Genomic DNA, 17,221 nt, shown 5'->3' with positions numbered 1-17,221 from the left:
GTATTCGTCAGTAAAAATAGTTCAGGAAATTAGTAGTGGGTTTGAAACTTCTCTGCAAAAGTGTTAGATATTTTTTCTAGATATGCTGGCAGACACAGTCTAAGGCTGCACTGCAATTCTGAGTGCTCAGAGCTGGATATGAGCAGGACTAGGAATTGCAAATTTGTACCTCTGGTGCTGAAGTGATAAAATCAGGATGGAAAGCTGAAATACAAGAAGGGCTAAAACATTGATGGAAAAGGTAATATAAAATATTTATAGGACTACTTGTGACTTTATCAAACATGTTGAGGGAAAGAACTTTTAAAAGCACTGCTTATCAATCCTATTAAGGAGTTCTGTGATTCTAGACAATTGGGATATTAGAGAAAATATGTGCAGGTAAGTCTGAATATATTATCAGTATCTTTTTTTAAAACAAGGGCAGTACACGTGGTAATGCTTCCTGTGTCATGGAATTCACACTGATTATTACCACACCATTCTTATAATGGAAAATTAAAGGGACATCACTTCTGTGATCACACAAATGCATTCACCAAGAGTTGGTATTTTTATCTTGTTTTCCAGTTGTGGTCACCTGTATGCAATGACATTGAAGAGACCAGTGAAAAAGTGTACATTCAGAAAGCTTCAATTTGCTGATGACAAAAAACTGTCATTTTCATCTCATTTGGTTTACTTGAATTCTCAATTTCTGTTTTGGTAGCTGCAAGAGCATAGACCAGAGATTAGAAGGGCTGCTGATGTGCCAGCCAGAGGTGACGTGCTGATTCAGGAAACAAGTACTGGAATGGAAGGAGTGTAGTATTATCCCTTTTGACTGAAGATTTAAGGCTGTGCTTTGGAAATTAATTTGCAGCCTGATGTTTGATTATTCCCAGCTGTAATTAAAAAAAAAGCAGGTAGTACCTATTGCCAAGTTAAATTTTTTTCCCACTCTCTTGCAGTAAGAGGTAGCTGCTGTTTCTTTTGGACAAAAGTTTGCTCACTTTGGGATACTTGGAGCTGCATCTTAAATGCTGCAGAAATTACAGCCAGTGCAGAATTTGGCAGCTTGCATATTAAGTGAGTTATTCATCTGTTAGCATCATGAAATATCATTCACTGGTATAATTGCCTTTTTCAAGGTTACTTTTAAGAACCAAATCTTGATACCCAGAGCTCTCTGCAAGGACTGTCTCCTCCCTGTGAGGTACTGGAAGTCAGAGTGTCTTAATTTTCTGAAGATGTTCAATAACCAGAAAAAAAAAAAAAAAAGAAAAAGAAAAAAAAAAGAAGGGGAAAAAAAAAAAAGGAGGAAAGAAAGAATGTGGAGTTCAGAACTACTGCTGTAGTGGTAGACACAGTTTATGATGAAGAGGACGATGGAGCCAGGTCAGCGGTTTGGTGTGTTGTACTTCTAATTACTTTTTAAGAGTTTATTGAGTGTGACCCACCCAAACCCTGTCATTCTGCTAAACGCATGAAATTACTGAATGTCATATCCCAATGCTTTTATGTTCTTAGCTGCTGCCTGTCTGTCTAGCTCTCATAACACCACAGTTCTGTATCCGAATCTCCCTGCCTGCGAGTTCTTTCTGTTGTTGTCACATCATGGGCGGGTTTTTAATTAATATGCAAATAATACAGTTCTTATTGTGATGGTGAGTCACCAGGCTAAGTCTTAAAAATGTCTCTGATAGGAAAGCATTAAAAGCTTTTAGCAGCATTTTCCGTAGGCTCGGAATAAATGCAGCGGACAAAAATCAGACAACCGAAACAAGTCTTGTACGAGTGGCACCTCTGTCGTTCTTTGGTGATTGATGCCCTTACCATGAGTAAACAGTTCATGAAACAGGAGAAGCTTTCCTTGTGTACTAAAGGCACAACAGCCATAATTACAGTTCATCTTAGTATGCGAGGATGGAAACACTGGCAGCTTAATCATCGCTCATGGAAGTGCAGCAGTCCCTGTTGAAGGAACTGACTGGATTGCTATGAGCTTGTAGCTGCCTGAGCTCTTCAAATTTGTGTCACACTTTTATATGCTTTAGTTTAATGCCGGTCAGAAGGAAAACAGATTTGATCCTGTAATGCAATTAGGGCTGATGGAATAATCCCAGTTCTTCTATGACATTAAAATCAAAGCTGCTGCTGATATCAATATTGCTTTCATATTATCTCATACACTTTTAGAAATACTTCAGCTAGGAAGAAATTCCATAATTTGAAATAAAATTTTATAGAACAATATATTTGTAACATTTCTATATGGAATAAGTGTTCTCCCTGACATATGTAGGCATATTCTTTTAATGAATATGTATAATTTTCATGTTTTGAAGCATCATTAATTCAGCACTGTTTGCAGCCTGTTATTCTTTCTAATAATACAACTGATAAATATTCCAGTGCTATGACCCTGGGAACAGTACTGCAAAGTACAAAACTGCTTTGTAAAGTTCACTCCTCTTGTGTTTTACCAAAAGGATTCTTCTCCTTTACTGGGAAAGGGCTGTGAAGGAATTATGTAGTCTTCTGAAACCAAGTGCAATAGAAACCAATTTAAAGACAGCTTGATTCTGCTAGTATTAGTAATTAGTAGTAGTGTAATAGTACACTCTTGCCCAGTTACCTTCCCCAAATCAGACATTTCTATTCAGGAGTTGAAGGAGACGTGCATTTGCACACTGTTCTTTGTTGTCAAATCTCTCTGCTCTACTGGCCTGTAACTATTGTGTAGTCATCTATATTTAAAAGGCAAGCCCATCTTTCTTTGCATTGTATTTTGAAGACTGCAAACAGAGGAAATTATGTTAATATTGATCTTGAGATTATATCTACCATTATCTCTTAAGAATTAAACCTACTGGTCTTGATACCACTCCAGTCTGTATTGATCATGATCTACATTCAGTGAAAGGCTTCAGTGTAAATAGAAGGAAAAAACTAATCTCCTTTTTTTGTCCAATTTGGAGAAAAACTTGAACCTGTTCTCAGTAGATTTTTCTACACTGTTGCCATTTCAGGTTTCCTATGGTAGCATTCAGTCTGTTCTTGTGAGCCATGTACAGCTCAGTTCAGGCTGCAGAACCTGCTCCAGTGGAGAGATAAATAGGCAGTTTGCCCCTGCTGAGTTGATGTTGGCACAGCTACACTAGTACCAGCATCTGAAATACCTGAATTAACTTAAATGAACTGTGTCTGTTCAGTGACTCTGGCCCTAGCCAGCATTTAAAAAGACCAACATCCTTGGGTTGTGCAGCATGTTTTGCCTGTTTATGAGAACTTTTCAGGACCTCCAATGTTGTGAAGTGAGGAGAAGCCTTCTGCTGAAGAAGCCAAGCCTGTGGCAGTGCCTGAACCTCCAGGACTGACTGCAGCACTCCTGATGGATAGGTTTGTTCACGTGCTGCCACCACCATGCACACAGCAGCCCATTTTCTCCTTCTTGCCACATCACCTGTCTCACAGCAAGTTCCTCTGGCCTCCCTGGGGATAAAGCTCTCAGGAAGGGAAATAAGTCACTTTTGTAGTGCTCTTCAATCAGAAACCTTGTCTTTTGCTTGGTAGTATGCCCTTCTTATTGTCTTGGAATCATTTGGCAGTTGCAAGCTCTGCTGAGAACAATAGCTGGCCACTACAGATATGTCCCTTCCAGCAGAGCTGACAGTGACACCTGCACTTCTCCCACATGGAGCAGTTTACTTTTAGCTTGCTAAAGCAAAAAATGCAGCTACAATGCACTTATCACAGAGTATTCTTCTTGCTTTTGTTCAAACTTCACTTTGCTTCAGTTCCAGAAAATAGTCATGAAAGCCACAATGGCTTTCACCCCACTTCTTGACCAGCGCCTTATCTCACAGCATAGCACTGAAGTTTTGGCCTGTAAGAAGTTCTTTTCTAAGACATGGTGTCAAAGATTTTTCAGCAAAAGAACCAAAAAAAAAAAAAAAAAGTAATGGACTGCTATCCATATCTCATTTTCCTGGCCTTGGGGTTTTCACTTAAGAAGCAGAGATGGGCAACAAAGGATTTGATTGCAGAAGGTATATGGCTTACATGCTATTTGAGGCACCTCCAATTTCCATACCAGAGTAATGGCTCCACAGATAGAGTTACGGAGATATTCTTGGCTGTGGTCCTGAATCATCAGCGAGGATTGTGGGCTTACTATTAAAAGAATAAGTGTTTCTTTATAATCAAAACAGATTACTCTAAAGAAAGTGAAAATGACCAGAGCTCCAAGCCAGCCTGTCTTTCCCAGGATGCCGATAGCTGGAAAAAAGCAGAGGTCATGGATCATGTTCTGTCACTTCACCCTATTGGTATTTTTCATGTTTCAGGCAGACATCCAAAACTGGATACTTTTCCATAAAGCAAAAGCAATAGAAACAAAATGGCAATAATAACACGCCCATTATCCATCGTTCCCACACCTACAGTCTTGACACTACATCTGGGAATCTGATGTGCACCTTTTCCTTTCTTCTACTCTTTGCCTCCGTTAAGTCACCAGAGTATTTGTATTTCTTCATGGCACAAATATATTTAGAATACTTTATGATTATCCTAATGTATCTTAAAAAATCTGCTTTACTTCATGGTATTACATTTTGAAAGGGAAGCAATAATATTTTTCTAGATATGATCTAGGCAGGACCCAGGTACTCTCTTCACTGGATCTGTGAAATTTTTGATATGCTGGTATTTCATTTAAAGCAAGCTAACTCTCTTGGACTGTACAAGAAACACCTGTGTAAACCCAGAGAGGAATTCCACCCACAGAAAGTCCATTGTGTTAGTCCATTGTCCTGTCAGATGGTGAACAGTTTTATCTGTTGAAATGCACCTTTTCCTCTTGAAATACATTAATTTTTCACAGTTTTGAGACATGGCTTAAATTGGGATTCTGATAATAAACTTCTTGATATTGAGTGCTGCAGCAAAACTTGAAATGCATTTGCAGCTTTATTTTTAGATGCAATGTAGATAAGAAATGAGTCGTGTTTGGTTTGTCTTTCATCATCACTCCTGCATGATGCCATCTTTCACACCACCACACGTTTAAGACCTCATTTTATACCTTCTTGCAAGGTGATGAGAGGTGAAACAAGCCACACTACTGGCCAAGAAGGCCAAGGTTTTGTTTGAAATCCTGTTGCACATCACCAGCTAAAGATGAGAATTAAGGTTGAAGGAGAGAAAAGGTTGTTTTCCCTAACATAATCAATCCTTTGGCTTCCTTTGAGAGTTGTTGTTTAACTGTTAGGGGGATTATCTTTGTCTCCTTTCTTCCCAGTATGTAAAAAATGTTTCTGAATTCTATTTGTAAGAGTTTTCTGCTACAGGGAAGGAGTATTGGAAAATGTTCAGCCAAAGTAATAATGAATGGTAGTTATTAAAAACTGAGAAGGTGAGTGCAGAAGAAGAATAATATGCAGAAGAAGAAAAATGTGTTTTTCTTACCCTGTAAGCTGCAGTTTGGTATCAGCACAGTTGTTTATGGGGACGTGTGTGTGTCTTGACTTCCTGTTCCACCAACAGACATGCAGCCCAGACAAAAGTATTTATTACTGCTTTTCAGAGTTGCACACTGGTACAGCATTTATGGTATGTTCAAATCTTTTTAGAGGAGTCCTCTAAGTTTTGCTATTGTCCTCTAAGGATAATAATGTAATTTGTTTGGGTTTTTTTTCAGACAAGAAGCCCTTCTTGCTGCCATTAGTGAAAAAGATGCCAATATTGCTCTGCTAGAGCTTTCATCCTCTAAGAAGAAGACTCAGGATGAAGTGGCTGCACTGAAACGAGAGAAGGACCGTCTTGTGCAGCAGCTCAAGCAGCAGGTGGGTACAGGAGGGCTGGGAAAAATCCAGTTAATAATCTAGTGTGGGATTATTATCTTGATCTGTGGAACTAATAATGTATAATCCTGTGGTATGTTAGGACAGAAAGTGCTTAACTACCAATTTCAAACAAGCTACTGGACTCAGCATTGAGGGAAGTTTCTTTGTGTCACTGCCTGAGTAGTAGATGTGTGATAGGATGTAGAGGAAGTTGTGAATGAAGAGGACATTGGTTATTATCCTCTTCAGGCATGAATAGTCACAGATTCAGGGAAAAGTAGTGATACTTCTCTTGGGGGTTTGTGTTTGCCTTTTTGGGGAAGAAGCCTATTTGGAAGAATAGGCTGTAGAGCTCAAATATGGATGTTACACCACGGTCTCTCCTGTGACTTCTGATTGCAACTGGAACACCAGGTGTCAGCTTCTAGAATAGACTCTGGGAGGTCTTGTGCTTGTGAGGAGATTGGTCCCTTCCTATTTCTGGCCTCTCCCGTTTCTAAGATCTTTCTGTGTTGGCATAACAATTAGAAAAAGTGTGTTTCTGTTAAAGCATTTAACATTATGTTCCAGTACTGAATGCAATGTGAAAAGTACATTGCCAGTAGGACACGGAGGACGCAGAAGGCATCCCTGGCAATAAGAGATTTAGGATCTGAAAAAATCTGTGCAGATTTTTCACTTCAGCACTTCTGGTGCGTTTTCCTGAGTTATTCCCTTGCCACATTCCTCGTAATAGCACATAATGCTGCTGCCAATCCAGTATCAACTTCTTCAGTGCCACCATTTCCATCTTCATAAAGTTTTATGTGCAACATTCATCTGTCAGCCAGATGATTTCTATTGCTGTCAGAGAATGTAAGACAAAACCAGGTCAGCATTGTGATAAGGGATTTCTGTGCTTCTTCCTCAGCAAACACAAGTAGGTTATTGGCCATGTTGTTTATGATAATTATTTATGGTTTCATTTAAGAACAGTACTTTTGGGGGTTTTATGTACCAGCTTCAGAATGAGCTAGAAGTATAGATTGCAGTCTTGTACTATTTACTTTTGAGCAACGGTTGTAATTACTGTCACTGGTCACCCAGGTCATCTGGTAAAACAGGAGTCAGAAGTGGTCACAGCCATGACAAGTACTTGTTTTGTTCATGTAATTGTTGATGCAGCAGCTGTAATTTATGGTACCACTCATTCCAAGAGAAATTAGCACCACTTCTTAGTTCTTGTTGTCTTAAGCTTAAATTCAGGTGCTTTCAATGCCCCTTGCCCTTCCCAGTTTCTTTCTGATTATCTTTTGTGAGTAGCTGGAACAATCTGTAGTATTTTGTGGTGAGCTTTTTTCTGCTGAAAATTTCTGTATACTTAATTAACATATTAACATTGTGCTATCTGTAATGACTTCGATTTCAGGTCAATTTTTTAAATGTTGTAGTTCCTATTGTTATCTTTCGGTGCTGGTAAGTCTTACAGTATCATAAACTCTTCCTAAAAAGACATGGCCATTTCCCTTAAGGATGCCAGTTCTTAGTGCTTTTCTGTGTATCTGTGGGATACTTTATTTCCCAGATAAATGAAAATTGTAAAGGAGATTAATTTGTTCTTGGTATGTAATGAGACCAATTACGATTTGAGGTTGGAGCAATGGTCCTTTTTCAAACAAGTCATTGGACTGTTGAAATGCCTTTGAAGATTCTGGTTCCAAAACCGCAATCAGCTATAAAGATTTGTCACTGTTTAAGATTATTTAAGATTTTAATCTTAAAAATAATGAAGAAAGCAGAAAGTAATCTCCTCAACACATCTGTGCTATGGGTAGTATAAATAAAAGTTTTATGTGTAGTATAAGTATAAAATCACAGGTATTCTCCAGTACATCCACAATCCCCAAGGCAGAATTAATGTTTACATATAAACAATCTAAACTATACCTTTAAAATATACCTGAGAAATGTTTGTGTGACGAAACAGAGATTTGACACATCCTCCCTAAATTCTATCCTGTGTTTTAAGGATGTGTCATCTTCTATCCATTTTTTTTTTGTGTGCAGCTTTCAACACATTGATAGAAAAACTCCTCATTGCTTATTATAGGAGAGTATTACTCATCACCTCTATGAGTTGCAGAGAATCTAAAATTCCATTTATTTTTTTTTTAGTGCCAGTAGTTTTGGTATGTACTTTTTCAGAATAAATTCAAATCACACCAACTTTGACAGCTCCAGAAATAGGAGATGGGTCAGAAGAGATGGCTGTGAGATTTACAAGATCTTCATTACTGATGTAGTCAAGGGAAATCTCATTTTTCCACATGCTTTGCAAATATTCTGTGTACTTGGCCCTTGCACTCCTCTTCAGTTGTTCCAGGTCACCAGCCTCATTATTTTCCAGCAAAACAACTATGCTGCTTCCTCAGTTTAAGCCTTCTCTTCATGGACCCTTTTCTGCATCTTGAGAACAAGGGTCCGTCTGTGTTTGCCAGCTCCACAGAACCATGTCACCTTTCAGGAACTTCCTAAAAGTTCAGCTGTAATTCTTAAATTCACAGTAAAAATTGTAAATGAAAAATCTTTCAGGCTTGCAGATGTGTTGAACACAGCTATTCAAGGAAGGCAAGCGATGCCACAAATCAAGGTATTCTGAAAGACTTTGAAAAGCAAGAAACCCAAAAAGTTAATTCAACCCTTCAGATTCAGAGCTGGGATCCTGACCTCAGTCATTCGTGTTTCAGAGCTGTTGAGCTCCCTGATAAGTATTTGGTATTTCAGTCCATCCCATTCCTAGGAAATGCTTAGGCTTTGTGGTGGGAAAGCAGCTCTTTCAGTTGGTGGTCAGACCCAGCTGAGTAAAAGATTCCCATTTCCACGTGCGTAGGATGGACACAGAAATGCTGAGCAATATGGGAAGGGGTGGTTTGTGGGAAGAGTTGTGCTTGCTGTGTTACCAGTATGGCTGAATCTCACTGCAGGCTGGAAAAAGCTTCTGACAGAGTGCTTTAGGAAAGCAGTTTCCTGACTATGCTGCAATAGTGAGTGTGAATGGATCCAAGCTGGTAGGATAGGATTTGGATCGTGACTTTTCACTGCTTGTGCTGCTTACCATTGGCTGACTTGCTGACAAAAACTTGTTCCAATGATTTCCTGTGACTTTTATTTATTTACAAGTATCAGTGAAGACACACAGGTTCATCAAGGGCAGAGTATCCAGAATCTGGAGGGCTCTGCTGTCATTCCTTGTACCCTCTCCTTTGCCAACACTGTCACGTTCCTGGTCGCTCACACGGGAAGGGTACTGCTGCACAAGAGAGAGAAGGAGTCCTGCCAGAGACATTTTTGTTCTTTAATTTCTCTAGGTACGTGTGTTAAAGTTAGGATGAAGAGAAGCATTTTGGAAAGAGGATATGGCATCAATGTTGTTTTAATTTAGCGTTTCTAGGCTCTGAATTGCAGGAATGTGCCTCAATACAGAGCCCATTTCCTAATGAGGCGTTCAGCATTGACCAGGCTCTCCAGTAAATGCAGCTGCCTGTTTCATATTGGTTGTCAGTTTGGATGAGGGATTTCCTCTATCATCAGACAGGCAGGGCCATTGCAGGGCGAGGGTCACCAGCTAATGTGGTCCCAATTTATTCCTCCTCGGGCACTGTGTCTCTGTGGGTAGCTCATGGAGAGGCAGTGGCTGGGAGGCTGCTGCTCTGGAGGGGCTGGGCTGATGCAAGAGTTGGAGTTGTGTAACCAGCTCCAGATGTGGTGTGGAGAGGGCCCTGCTGGGTGTCACACCGGGCTGACAGGGACCCAGGGAGCTTTGGCCTGCTTGGTGGAGCCCAGACACTGCTCAACTGTTAGGAAATAGCCTGCTTTATCCCTTTCCTCATTTATTCATTTATTTATTCATTTACCCCTTTCCTCGTCAAGCTAAGTCAGCTTCTATTTATTGTAACAGAGCAAAGCACCACTCCACAGTTTTGTATGGTAAAGGGAAGGCATATCTGCAGGGGCTGAGGTTTTCCTGTCTGTGGGCTTTCAGTCTTAAACAGCTGGGATTTTCTGCTAGGAGCTCTTTGTAGCAAAGACTGTCATTTTCTGTATTTATACAGTGTGTAGCAGAGTGGGTGCCTGACTTGACCAACATCTCTGTCACTGCTATGCCATAAATGTGAAGTAATAAGTGTTAAAATTTTTAGGAGGCTCTGAACAGTATTAGTGTTTTCTGACAGCTTGGAGTACTATTCAAATTAATTGTTTGTAAATAGCCACATTGACTTGTATTATTATATAATGTTTCATTATTATTATTATTATTATTATTATTATTATAGCAGAAGTTACCAGGAACTATCTTGATTCAGTGTTACTGATGAGAAGATCTCAACATTTTCATTTGAAAATGTGCAACTTCAGGTTAGATTAATATTACTTATGTTTTATTATGCTGCCTGTGCCTAAATCAAAGTTATTTTCAGATCAGTTCCTCAGTCTTTTAAGAACATGTTGGGTTTTCATTCTGTCCTTCAGCATGCTCAGAGAACCACCCAGCTTAAGCTTTCTCCATGTATTTCGTAAATACACATTTTCTTTTGTCATGCAAACTGTTAAAGAAAAATAGTGAATAATATGGCATCAGGAGAGAGCTCTCTGCAACTGAGTTGGTTCATCCAGTTACACATATAATCTGTTCCTAAAGACTTTAAGTGAAGGAGACCTTCAGTCCTGGGATGTCTTTTTTATACCTTATCTGTCTTTATTATTATATGTGATGTCCCTTACTGCAATTTAAGTTGATTACTATTTTTTTTCTATTAGGGGGATAGGAAAAAAAATATTTACTACCTGTCATGTTCTTGCCATAGACACACTTGCTGTTCACTCAAAAAGAGCTCCTTTCTATTTTAATAAAGGGATATAAAGCCCCATGCTGTTGTAAGTGTGGGTTTTGTAGTCAGCCTTGCCATTCAGAGGAGTCTTTAATACCTGTTGTTTCCTTCTGCTTTTATATCCTCATCAAGCTTGTGCCTTCCTCTGTGGGCCAGCACGAATTTGAGGGGCTGTTATTTAACATTCCCACAAATGGAGAGGAATTATTTGGCAATGGTCAAATAGCTAATAATTGACTGGTAATAATAGTATTTATGCAGTATTGACTATAAATTTAATCTAAGCAATCAAGTACCAAAGCTGTTTTTTCTGTACTACTTTGTGCCTCTTCCCTGTAAGATTTTGACTGGTTTTCTTTATGAGGCCAAGTCACTGCAAAGACTGGTTTCCCAAGTAAATGTGGTTCATGGAATCATGAGGAACTGTAGATTCCAGAGTAGCTTCTCACACCAAAAATTATATTTTTCCACTGTTACTTGTTTCCCTGGAAACCCTGCACACTGACACCTGACACTCCTCTGCTGTGAACTTTTCCAAACTGAAGTTCCACTGGCTGGAGTCATTTCTGTTTATAACAAGAGAATGTAAAACAGGTCAAAGGAGACTGACAGGCAAATGTTTTGCTCTTGCTGCTGCGGAGCTGTATCAGCATGACCACGCTTCTGGCAGCTTTAGTCACCACCCTGCCCGATGAAATAATAGAGATTGTGAGGGCGTGCAGTTAGTCTGTGCTTTACCTTAGCTGCCCTGATTTGAAACCATGTCTGATGAGAGTGATTACCCTGCTAGCAAGGGAACTGCTTCTTCAGGTGACATGGGTACAGTCAGTGCAGATAATTGCTAAATGTGGTGCTGTTTTGTGACAGAACCCCTGTTGTTCTCTGAAGGGTTCCAGCAGTCTGGAGTTCACTGAGGGGAGGCATCTCTCAAACTGCTGTCGGAAGGGAACTTAGGAAGTCTAGGAATAATGTATGTAAGTTGTCTGAGTGTGGTGGTGATGGCTTCTTCATAGCTGAGCAAGAAAAAATAGTATTTTAAATGAGTGATGAGATTCAGGGCACTTGGATCCATCTTTGTTTATTGATCTCCTTACCACATTACCCATGTACTTGCACTGGCAAGACTGCAAATAGATGTAAAAGTGGGGAAAGAATTTTTGTGATAAGAAAGTTAAGAACAGGCAGAGGAATTTGAATGTGCTGTGTCTTTATGAACTGGGCAGAACAGAAGGTACTCTGAGTTCTGGTGTTCTCTGAATGCCAGGTTAACCAATTTGAAGCAGGAACAAACAGATTAATGTACTTTGCCAGAAATTTTTCAAGGACTAGTGAAGCATTTCAATAACTATCATCACTTGCAGTGGACTTGCTACATATGCAGTGCAGTCTCAGCCTCCCCTATCTACTGCATGGTCTGTAGAGTCAAAGTCACCTTTTTTTCAGGTTCTTGTACCACTAGTGTCTGGAGGGTCACTTGCAGCTTTTCAATTACTGGCTGTCATATACAAAGGTGCCAAAATATGTAGTTTTTATAGTGTATTCTTAGCTGTGCTGCCAGTGTAGCTGGCATGTGAGCAGGCAGAAGTGGACGAAATCACTCTGTACATTTCCTATTCAGGAAGCTGTTAGACTAGAAACAGAAGAAACTTCTGGCTGAAGTGAACATATATCCACTAATTGGCTCTCATCAAGCATTGCCAGCTGTCAAATTTAAGCATCGTGGCTTTTGTTGAAGGCCTGTAATGCACCCAGATTATCAATCACAGCGCTGCTTGTTTTGCCAGGCTTTGCTCCTCAGTAATTGTTTCTGTCAAGGGGGAGGTCTCTGCCAGGAGCAGACCCCAGCACCTGACAGCAGCGAGCAGGCACAGAAAGCAAGGCTTTGTCATGCCCTTGAGCACTGCTTCCTGGAGCACAGCACTAGGAGCCCTCACAGATTAAAAGAAGGCACCTTCTCCCTGCCATGTGTTCCAGACTTTTTTCCCATCATTTTTAATCATCTGTTAGCACAGTAACACCACTCAGTGCAGCATCAGCAGTCTTTTCTGGGACAACATTTCATCTCTCCCTGGTATTACAGTCTTCCTCCTCTCCCTCCTCCTTTACCTTCACCCTTTGCCTCTTGCATGACTAAATAAAAATTTATGTTCAGGGGAGCCCTGGCTGTGGCTGCCTGCTGGAACCGTGTGAGTGCATCTTCTTGTGCCTGTTGGAACTGCTGCAAACAGCCCTGTCTGCTTTCTGTTTGTGCCTTCAGCCTTGCCACAGCCTGGAGGTTTTAGGGTATAGCTGTGTAGGTTTGCTGGAAGAGGAAGATGCTTTGCCTCACTGAGCAAGAGGGCTTTAAGATTTATAGAGGTATTGAGGAATCCAGATGACAATACAGTACTTGGTACCTTTTCTTTCTAGACATTTGTTATATTTTTTTAAATACTATAAAGACTAATATTTCCCAAGTTTGAACTCAGATTTCATAAACTTGTTTCACCCCATTAGAAATATTCCTCCATTAATTGAATATATTAAGATTTTCATACTCGAGTTTTACAGCTTTTTAATTGACTTTAATTTATAGGTGGCATTTAGTGCCACCTATACACTAGCTCTCATTCAAGGCTTATGAACTCCTATAGGAAGTTATTTAAGCAACGTTGCCTCTCTCTAGAAAATCAGGATTGCTGGACAAGTCTAGGTTAGCAGTTGAGATCCTGTATCCCATTCCTGTAAGTGACCAACTTGATGGTGTTGGACATCAGGAAAGATTGTTAGGTCTCCCCTGGGAGAACCAGGCTTGTTAGCACTATTAAAGAGGTGAGAAAGCTCACTGAGCTTGGGCTTCCTCAGAAGACTGCACTAGAAGATCTAATTTGGGTTTGAAAAATAATCATTCCTTGGTCTGTGAATAGTACTGCTGGACACTGGTGCAATGTAAAAACAGTCAGTGTCATTTGACATCTCAGTTGTACCATGCAGTGGTTTCCTGTAGTTATTGTGGCCCAAACCACTGGTCTGATACACGATGGTTTTCAGTTAAATAAAGAGAATATATTAGAACAGCTCTCTATGATGCATACATACAACAGAGTATTTATGGAATTCATTCTGTCTCTTTGCCACAAATATTATGTTGAGCATAGTTCCTGACAATATTTGTCTTAGCTGATGAGTCATGAGATAGATGCAAAATCTCGGAAAGAGTCATTTAGAACAGCTCAGCATTGCTTATAGTTGTTCATTCAAGGAATACACTTACGGGTACATCTTCTTTTGCTTAACTTCCATGGTTTGTGGGGTAGCTGGGAAGGACCCATGCATGACTGCTCCTGATTGTTGTCCAGTGGCAGGATGTGCCTCAGGGGTAAAATATTTGAGACTTTCCAACCATTGGTCTTTGTGGCTGGGCTGGTTTGGCATCACTCTTGGTATTTGAATTGATGATGTTTGAAGGATGACCAGAAAATAGAGTGAGTTTATGATTACATTTAAATTGTATCTTTTAGACCCATTGTTTAGGGAACTCTGAAGTGTTGCTGACAGGAAAGTTCCACTTAAAAATATAAAAAGTCTTGACAAGATAAATGCATGAATAGATTTTTCTTTTGTGAAGAAACAGAAATTTCATGCTGAAATATCAGATTCTGGAGGATTTTGAGTTACTTGCTTGGAGATTTTGAATCTTGGTGAAGATGGATGTGTAAGCATCCCTACAGGTATTTCATTGATTGGATGCAGGTTTTTCTGTACTAAATGATTCCTGTTCATCTGGGCTGTTTTACCTGACAATGACAATTGTCTAGGAGACACATGTCCCTTTACCAAATATGCATTCAAAATGTGCTAACTTGGTACATTATGCTTATCTCTTCCTGTATTTAATGGTATTATTCCTCAGGGAGCACGCAACACACGGTTTCATATTAAACCTCTACAGTAAAACTTTATTTGTAGTTACTTCTCTTTGGATGGAAAGCCTAACAAACCTGTGACATTACCAACTATCAAATATAAAAACCAATTCACACATTGATAGTCGGTTAAAAAGCAGTGGCAGAAAGCTGAAAGGCATTTTTCCAGCTTTAGTACTGGTTTTAATTTGTGTAAGACCTGTAACTGGTGAGGTGATAGATGATTCAAGGTGTTTTCCAAAAACATGTAAGGAGAAGGTGAAGTCAGAGATATGAGTTGACTGATTGGGTTCATAAACTAAATTTGTAGAAGGTTTCAAGTAGATTACAGATTAACAGTTGTATGACTTAATGTGCTAGTGATGTGTTCTTTACTTGAAGGAGGAATGAATGATGGAAAGAATTGTACACCTAGAATATGTAATGAAAATTAATGACCTATAAGATAGAATATATTGCATATTTCTGATTTTGCTGTGCTATTTTGGGAGTGACATCATAAATCCACTGAAGTTGGAGAAATGCATAGTCTGCAAAAGAGAATTTTAATCCCTACCATCTTAAAAATTGATAATGGAAAAAATTTAGGCTTAACTGCATGGAATGAACTTCAGTAAACAGTGAACTGTTGATGAACAGTGATCTCAGGTATTTTTGAGCTTATGCACTGAAATATCTCTCAGTCTACAGATTTTTTTTCATCTGCTGTATTAAGCTCATTAAATTCTGAAAATAATTTCCCTTTTTGAAACTGTTCAATTGAGCCTAGTCCAGTACACCATATCTCAGGTAAATGAATAGGTAAGGAAGGGGAAAATAGAGGTTTCATCTTGCAATTGGAAAGCTAAGATTCTGTTAGTTAAGGAGTAGTTTCTTGATAATTAATTCATTAATTTATATACCACGTTGTGGAAATTGCAGGTTTGTCAATATGAGACACAGATTTATGAAATTAGGCATCTAATATTAGGCTACTTGTTATAGCTTCTGCAAATGGCAAGGTGCTGGTGGCTGCAGATTCCCCTCAGTTCTGTTAAATTCATGGTGTTATGTTCTGAAGGATCCAAGTCTTAAAAAATTACCAGTCATGTTTAGGTGCAGAACAAATTATACATTTACTCCTTAATAAGTACATGCTGTTTTCTACAGCCCCTTCTAAGGAATACTCACAACCAAAGAAAAGGTGTGCAGATTTTCCCTAGAGGTCACATGTTTGCCACTTGACATTTGTGAAAGCAGGGAGGGGATGGAGATTTTTCTGCTGTCTCCTAACTTGGAAGCTGTGAGGAGTCTGGAGACAGCTGCCAGCTCCAAAAGGTACAAGATGAGAAAGTTGATACTGATGGAGATTGTGCTTCCAGTCCCTCCCTGAATGGCAGTCTGGAGACAAGGCTGTCAAACATGAGTTAGTGATTTTGGCAGATTGTCTTTAGGGCTCTTGTGTTCAGCTGTCCCTGAGCAGACCTGTATGGAACACAGAATAAAGGCACAGTTTCTGTGTGCCTTATTTTGCCTTGAATATGTTGCTAAAGGTTTTTAGTCTTTGCAGTAGCAAGAAGTGCTTTTAGGGATTAGTCCAGGATTTTGCTTGAAGAAAAAATAAGTCTCAAACTCAGCTATCAAAAGATTGCTGTCTGATTTTACTTGGCATAATCAAACATTTATCATGTGGTTATTAAGAAAAGTTTGCTGATTATGTACCCTCAATTTCAAGTCATTTACCTTTGCAATTGGAATGTGGTAGAATTTTAGATTATCAATAGTATAGATGAATGTTAGTGTCTCAGCTTTTGTAAAGCTCTACTTCCCAAAAATATTTTTGGGAAATATTTGGCTCATCCCAGGACTGGTGCCTGAAGGAAGCAGTGGTCTTTTATGTTGAATACAGCCCTAGTTAAGGGGTAATCATTTTATTAGAGCTTTAGTTCTCTTTATTTGAGTACAATTTTACAGTCACAGAACCCAGTCCTTTGTTCTCTTTCTGTTTGTTCACCACCAATGCCTGTCTTAGTGTGAATACAAATATTTCCTGTAGTAGTCGAGTAAACAAAAAATGGAGGTCTCACAGCTAACTCCAGGATTTGAACAGGATTTTGATTCCTCAGGATTTGAACAACCCAGGTATCTCTTGTTTTTACAGTGGATTTTTGTTTGGGGTGGGAAACTGAACATTTTTAAACATTCTGTTTTACCATTGTAGCACTCTTAATCCTTTTAATAGTCCAGAAGTTGTTCTTCTCACTGTTGTCATCTTAACATGAAACATGACCCTAATTTATGACACCAAGCCAGTGTGCTCTTCATCTCCTAAACACCAGTAGATGAAACCTTGGCTTTGCCTCCTTTATTACAGCTAGCAACCCAAACCTTTGCCAGCTGCTGACAGTAGTGGTGCTGAAAAAATAAAAAAAGCAATATAGTGATCCTTAAGAACACACACACTCACAGATTGTTTAAAACTTGGAAGCCTGCATGAGTTTATTTGTTTTCTGGAAGTATTAAGGACTGTGCCTTCTCATTTTAGTTTTTCCCTGATTTTTTTTTTTCCCTAAGGGGAAATATATTTACTTATATATACAGATCTTCAATCATCTTTCAAGTCTTCTCTATCTCATATGGA

At 39.3% G+C, this 17,221-nt stretch overlaps 1 protein-coding gene across 2 annotated transcripts in view; it reads left to right on the top strand.

The window, feature by feature from the left end:
* The window catches only part of ERC1 (ELKS/RAB6-interacting/CAST family member 1), a 270,416-nt gene that overhangs the window by 215,360 nt on the left and 37,835 nt on the right, over nt 1–17,221 (top strand). For both annotated transcript variants that reach the window (XM_053944154.1, XM_053944153.1), the window contains one exon: nt 5,684–5,828. In XM_053944154.1, the coding sequence (XP_053800129.1) occupies nt 5,684–5,828 (145 nt within the window). The remainder of the gene's footprint in view (nt 1–5,683; nt 5,829–17,221) is intronic.

Source organism: Vidua chalybeata, chromosome 5, assembly GCF_026979565.1.
Source record: "Vidua chalybeata isolate OUT-0048 chromosome 5, bVidCha1 merged haplotype, whole genome shotgun sequence".
Lineage (NCBI taxonomy): Eukaryota > Metazoa > Chordata > Aves > Passeriformes > Viduidae > Vidua > Vidua chalybeata.
This window is presented reverse-complemented; position numbering and strand designations above follow the sequence as displayed.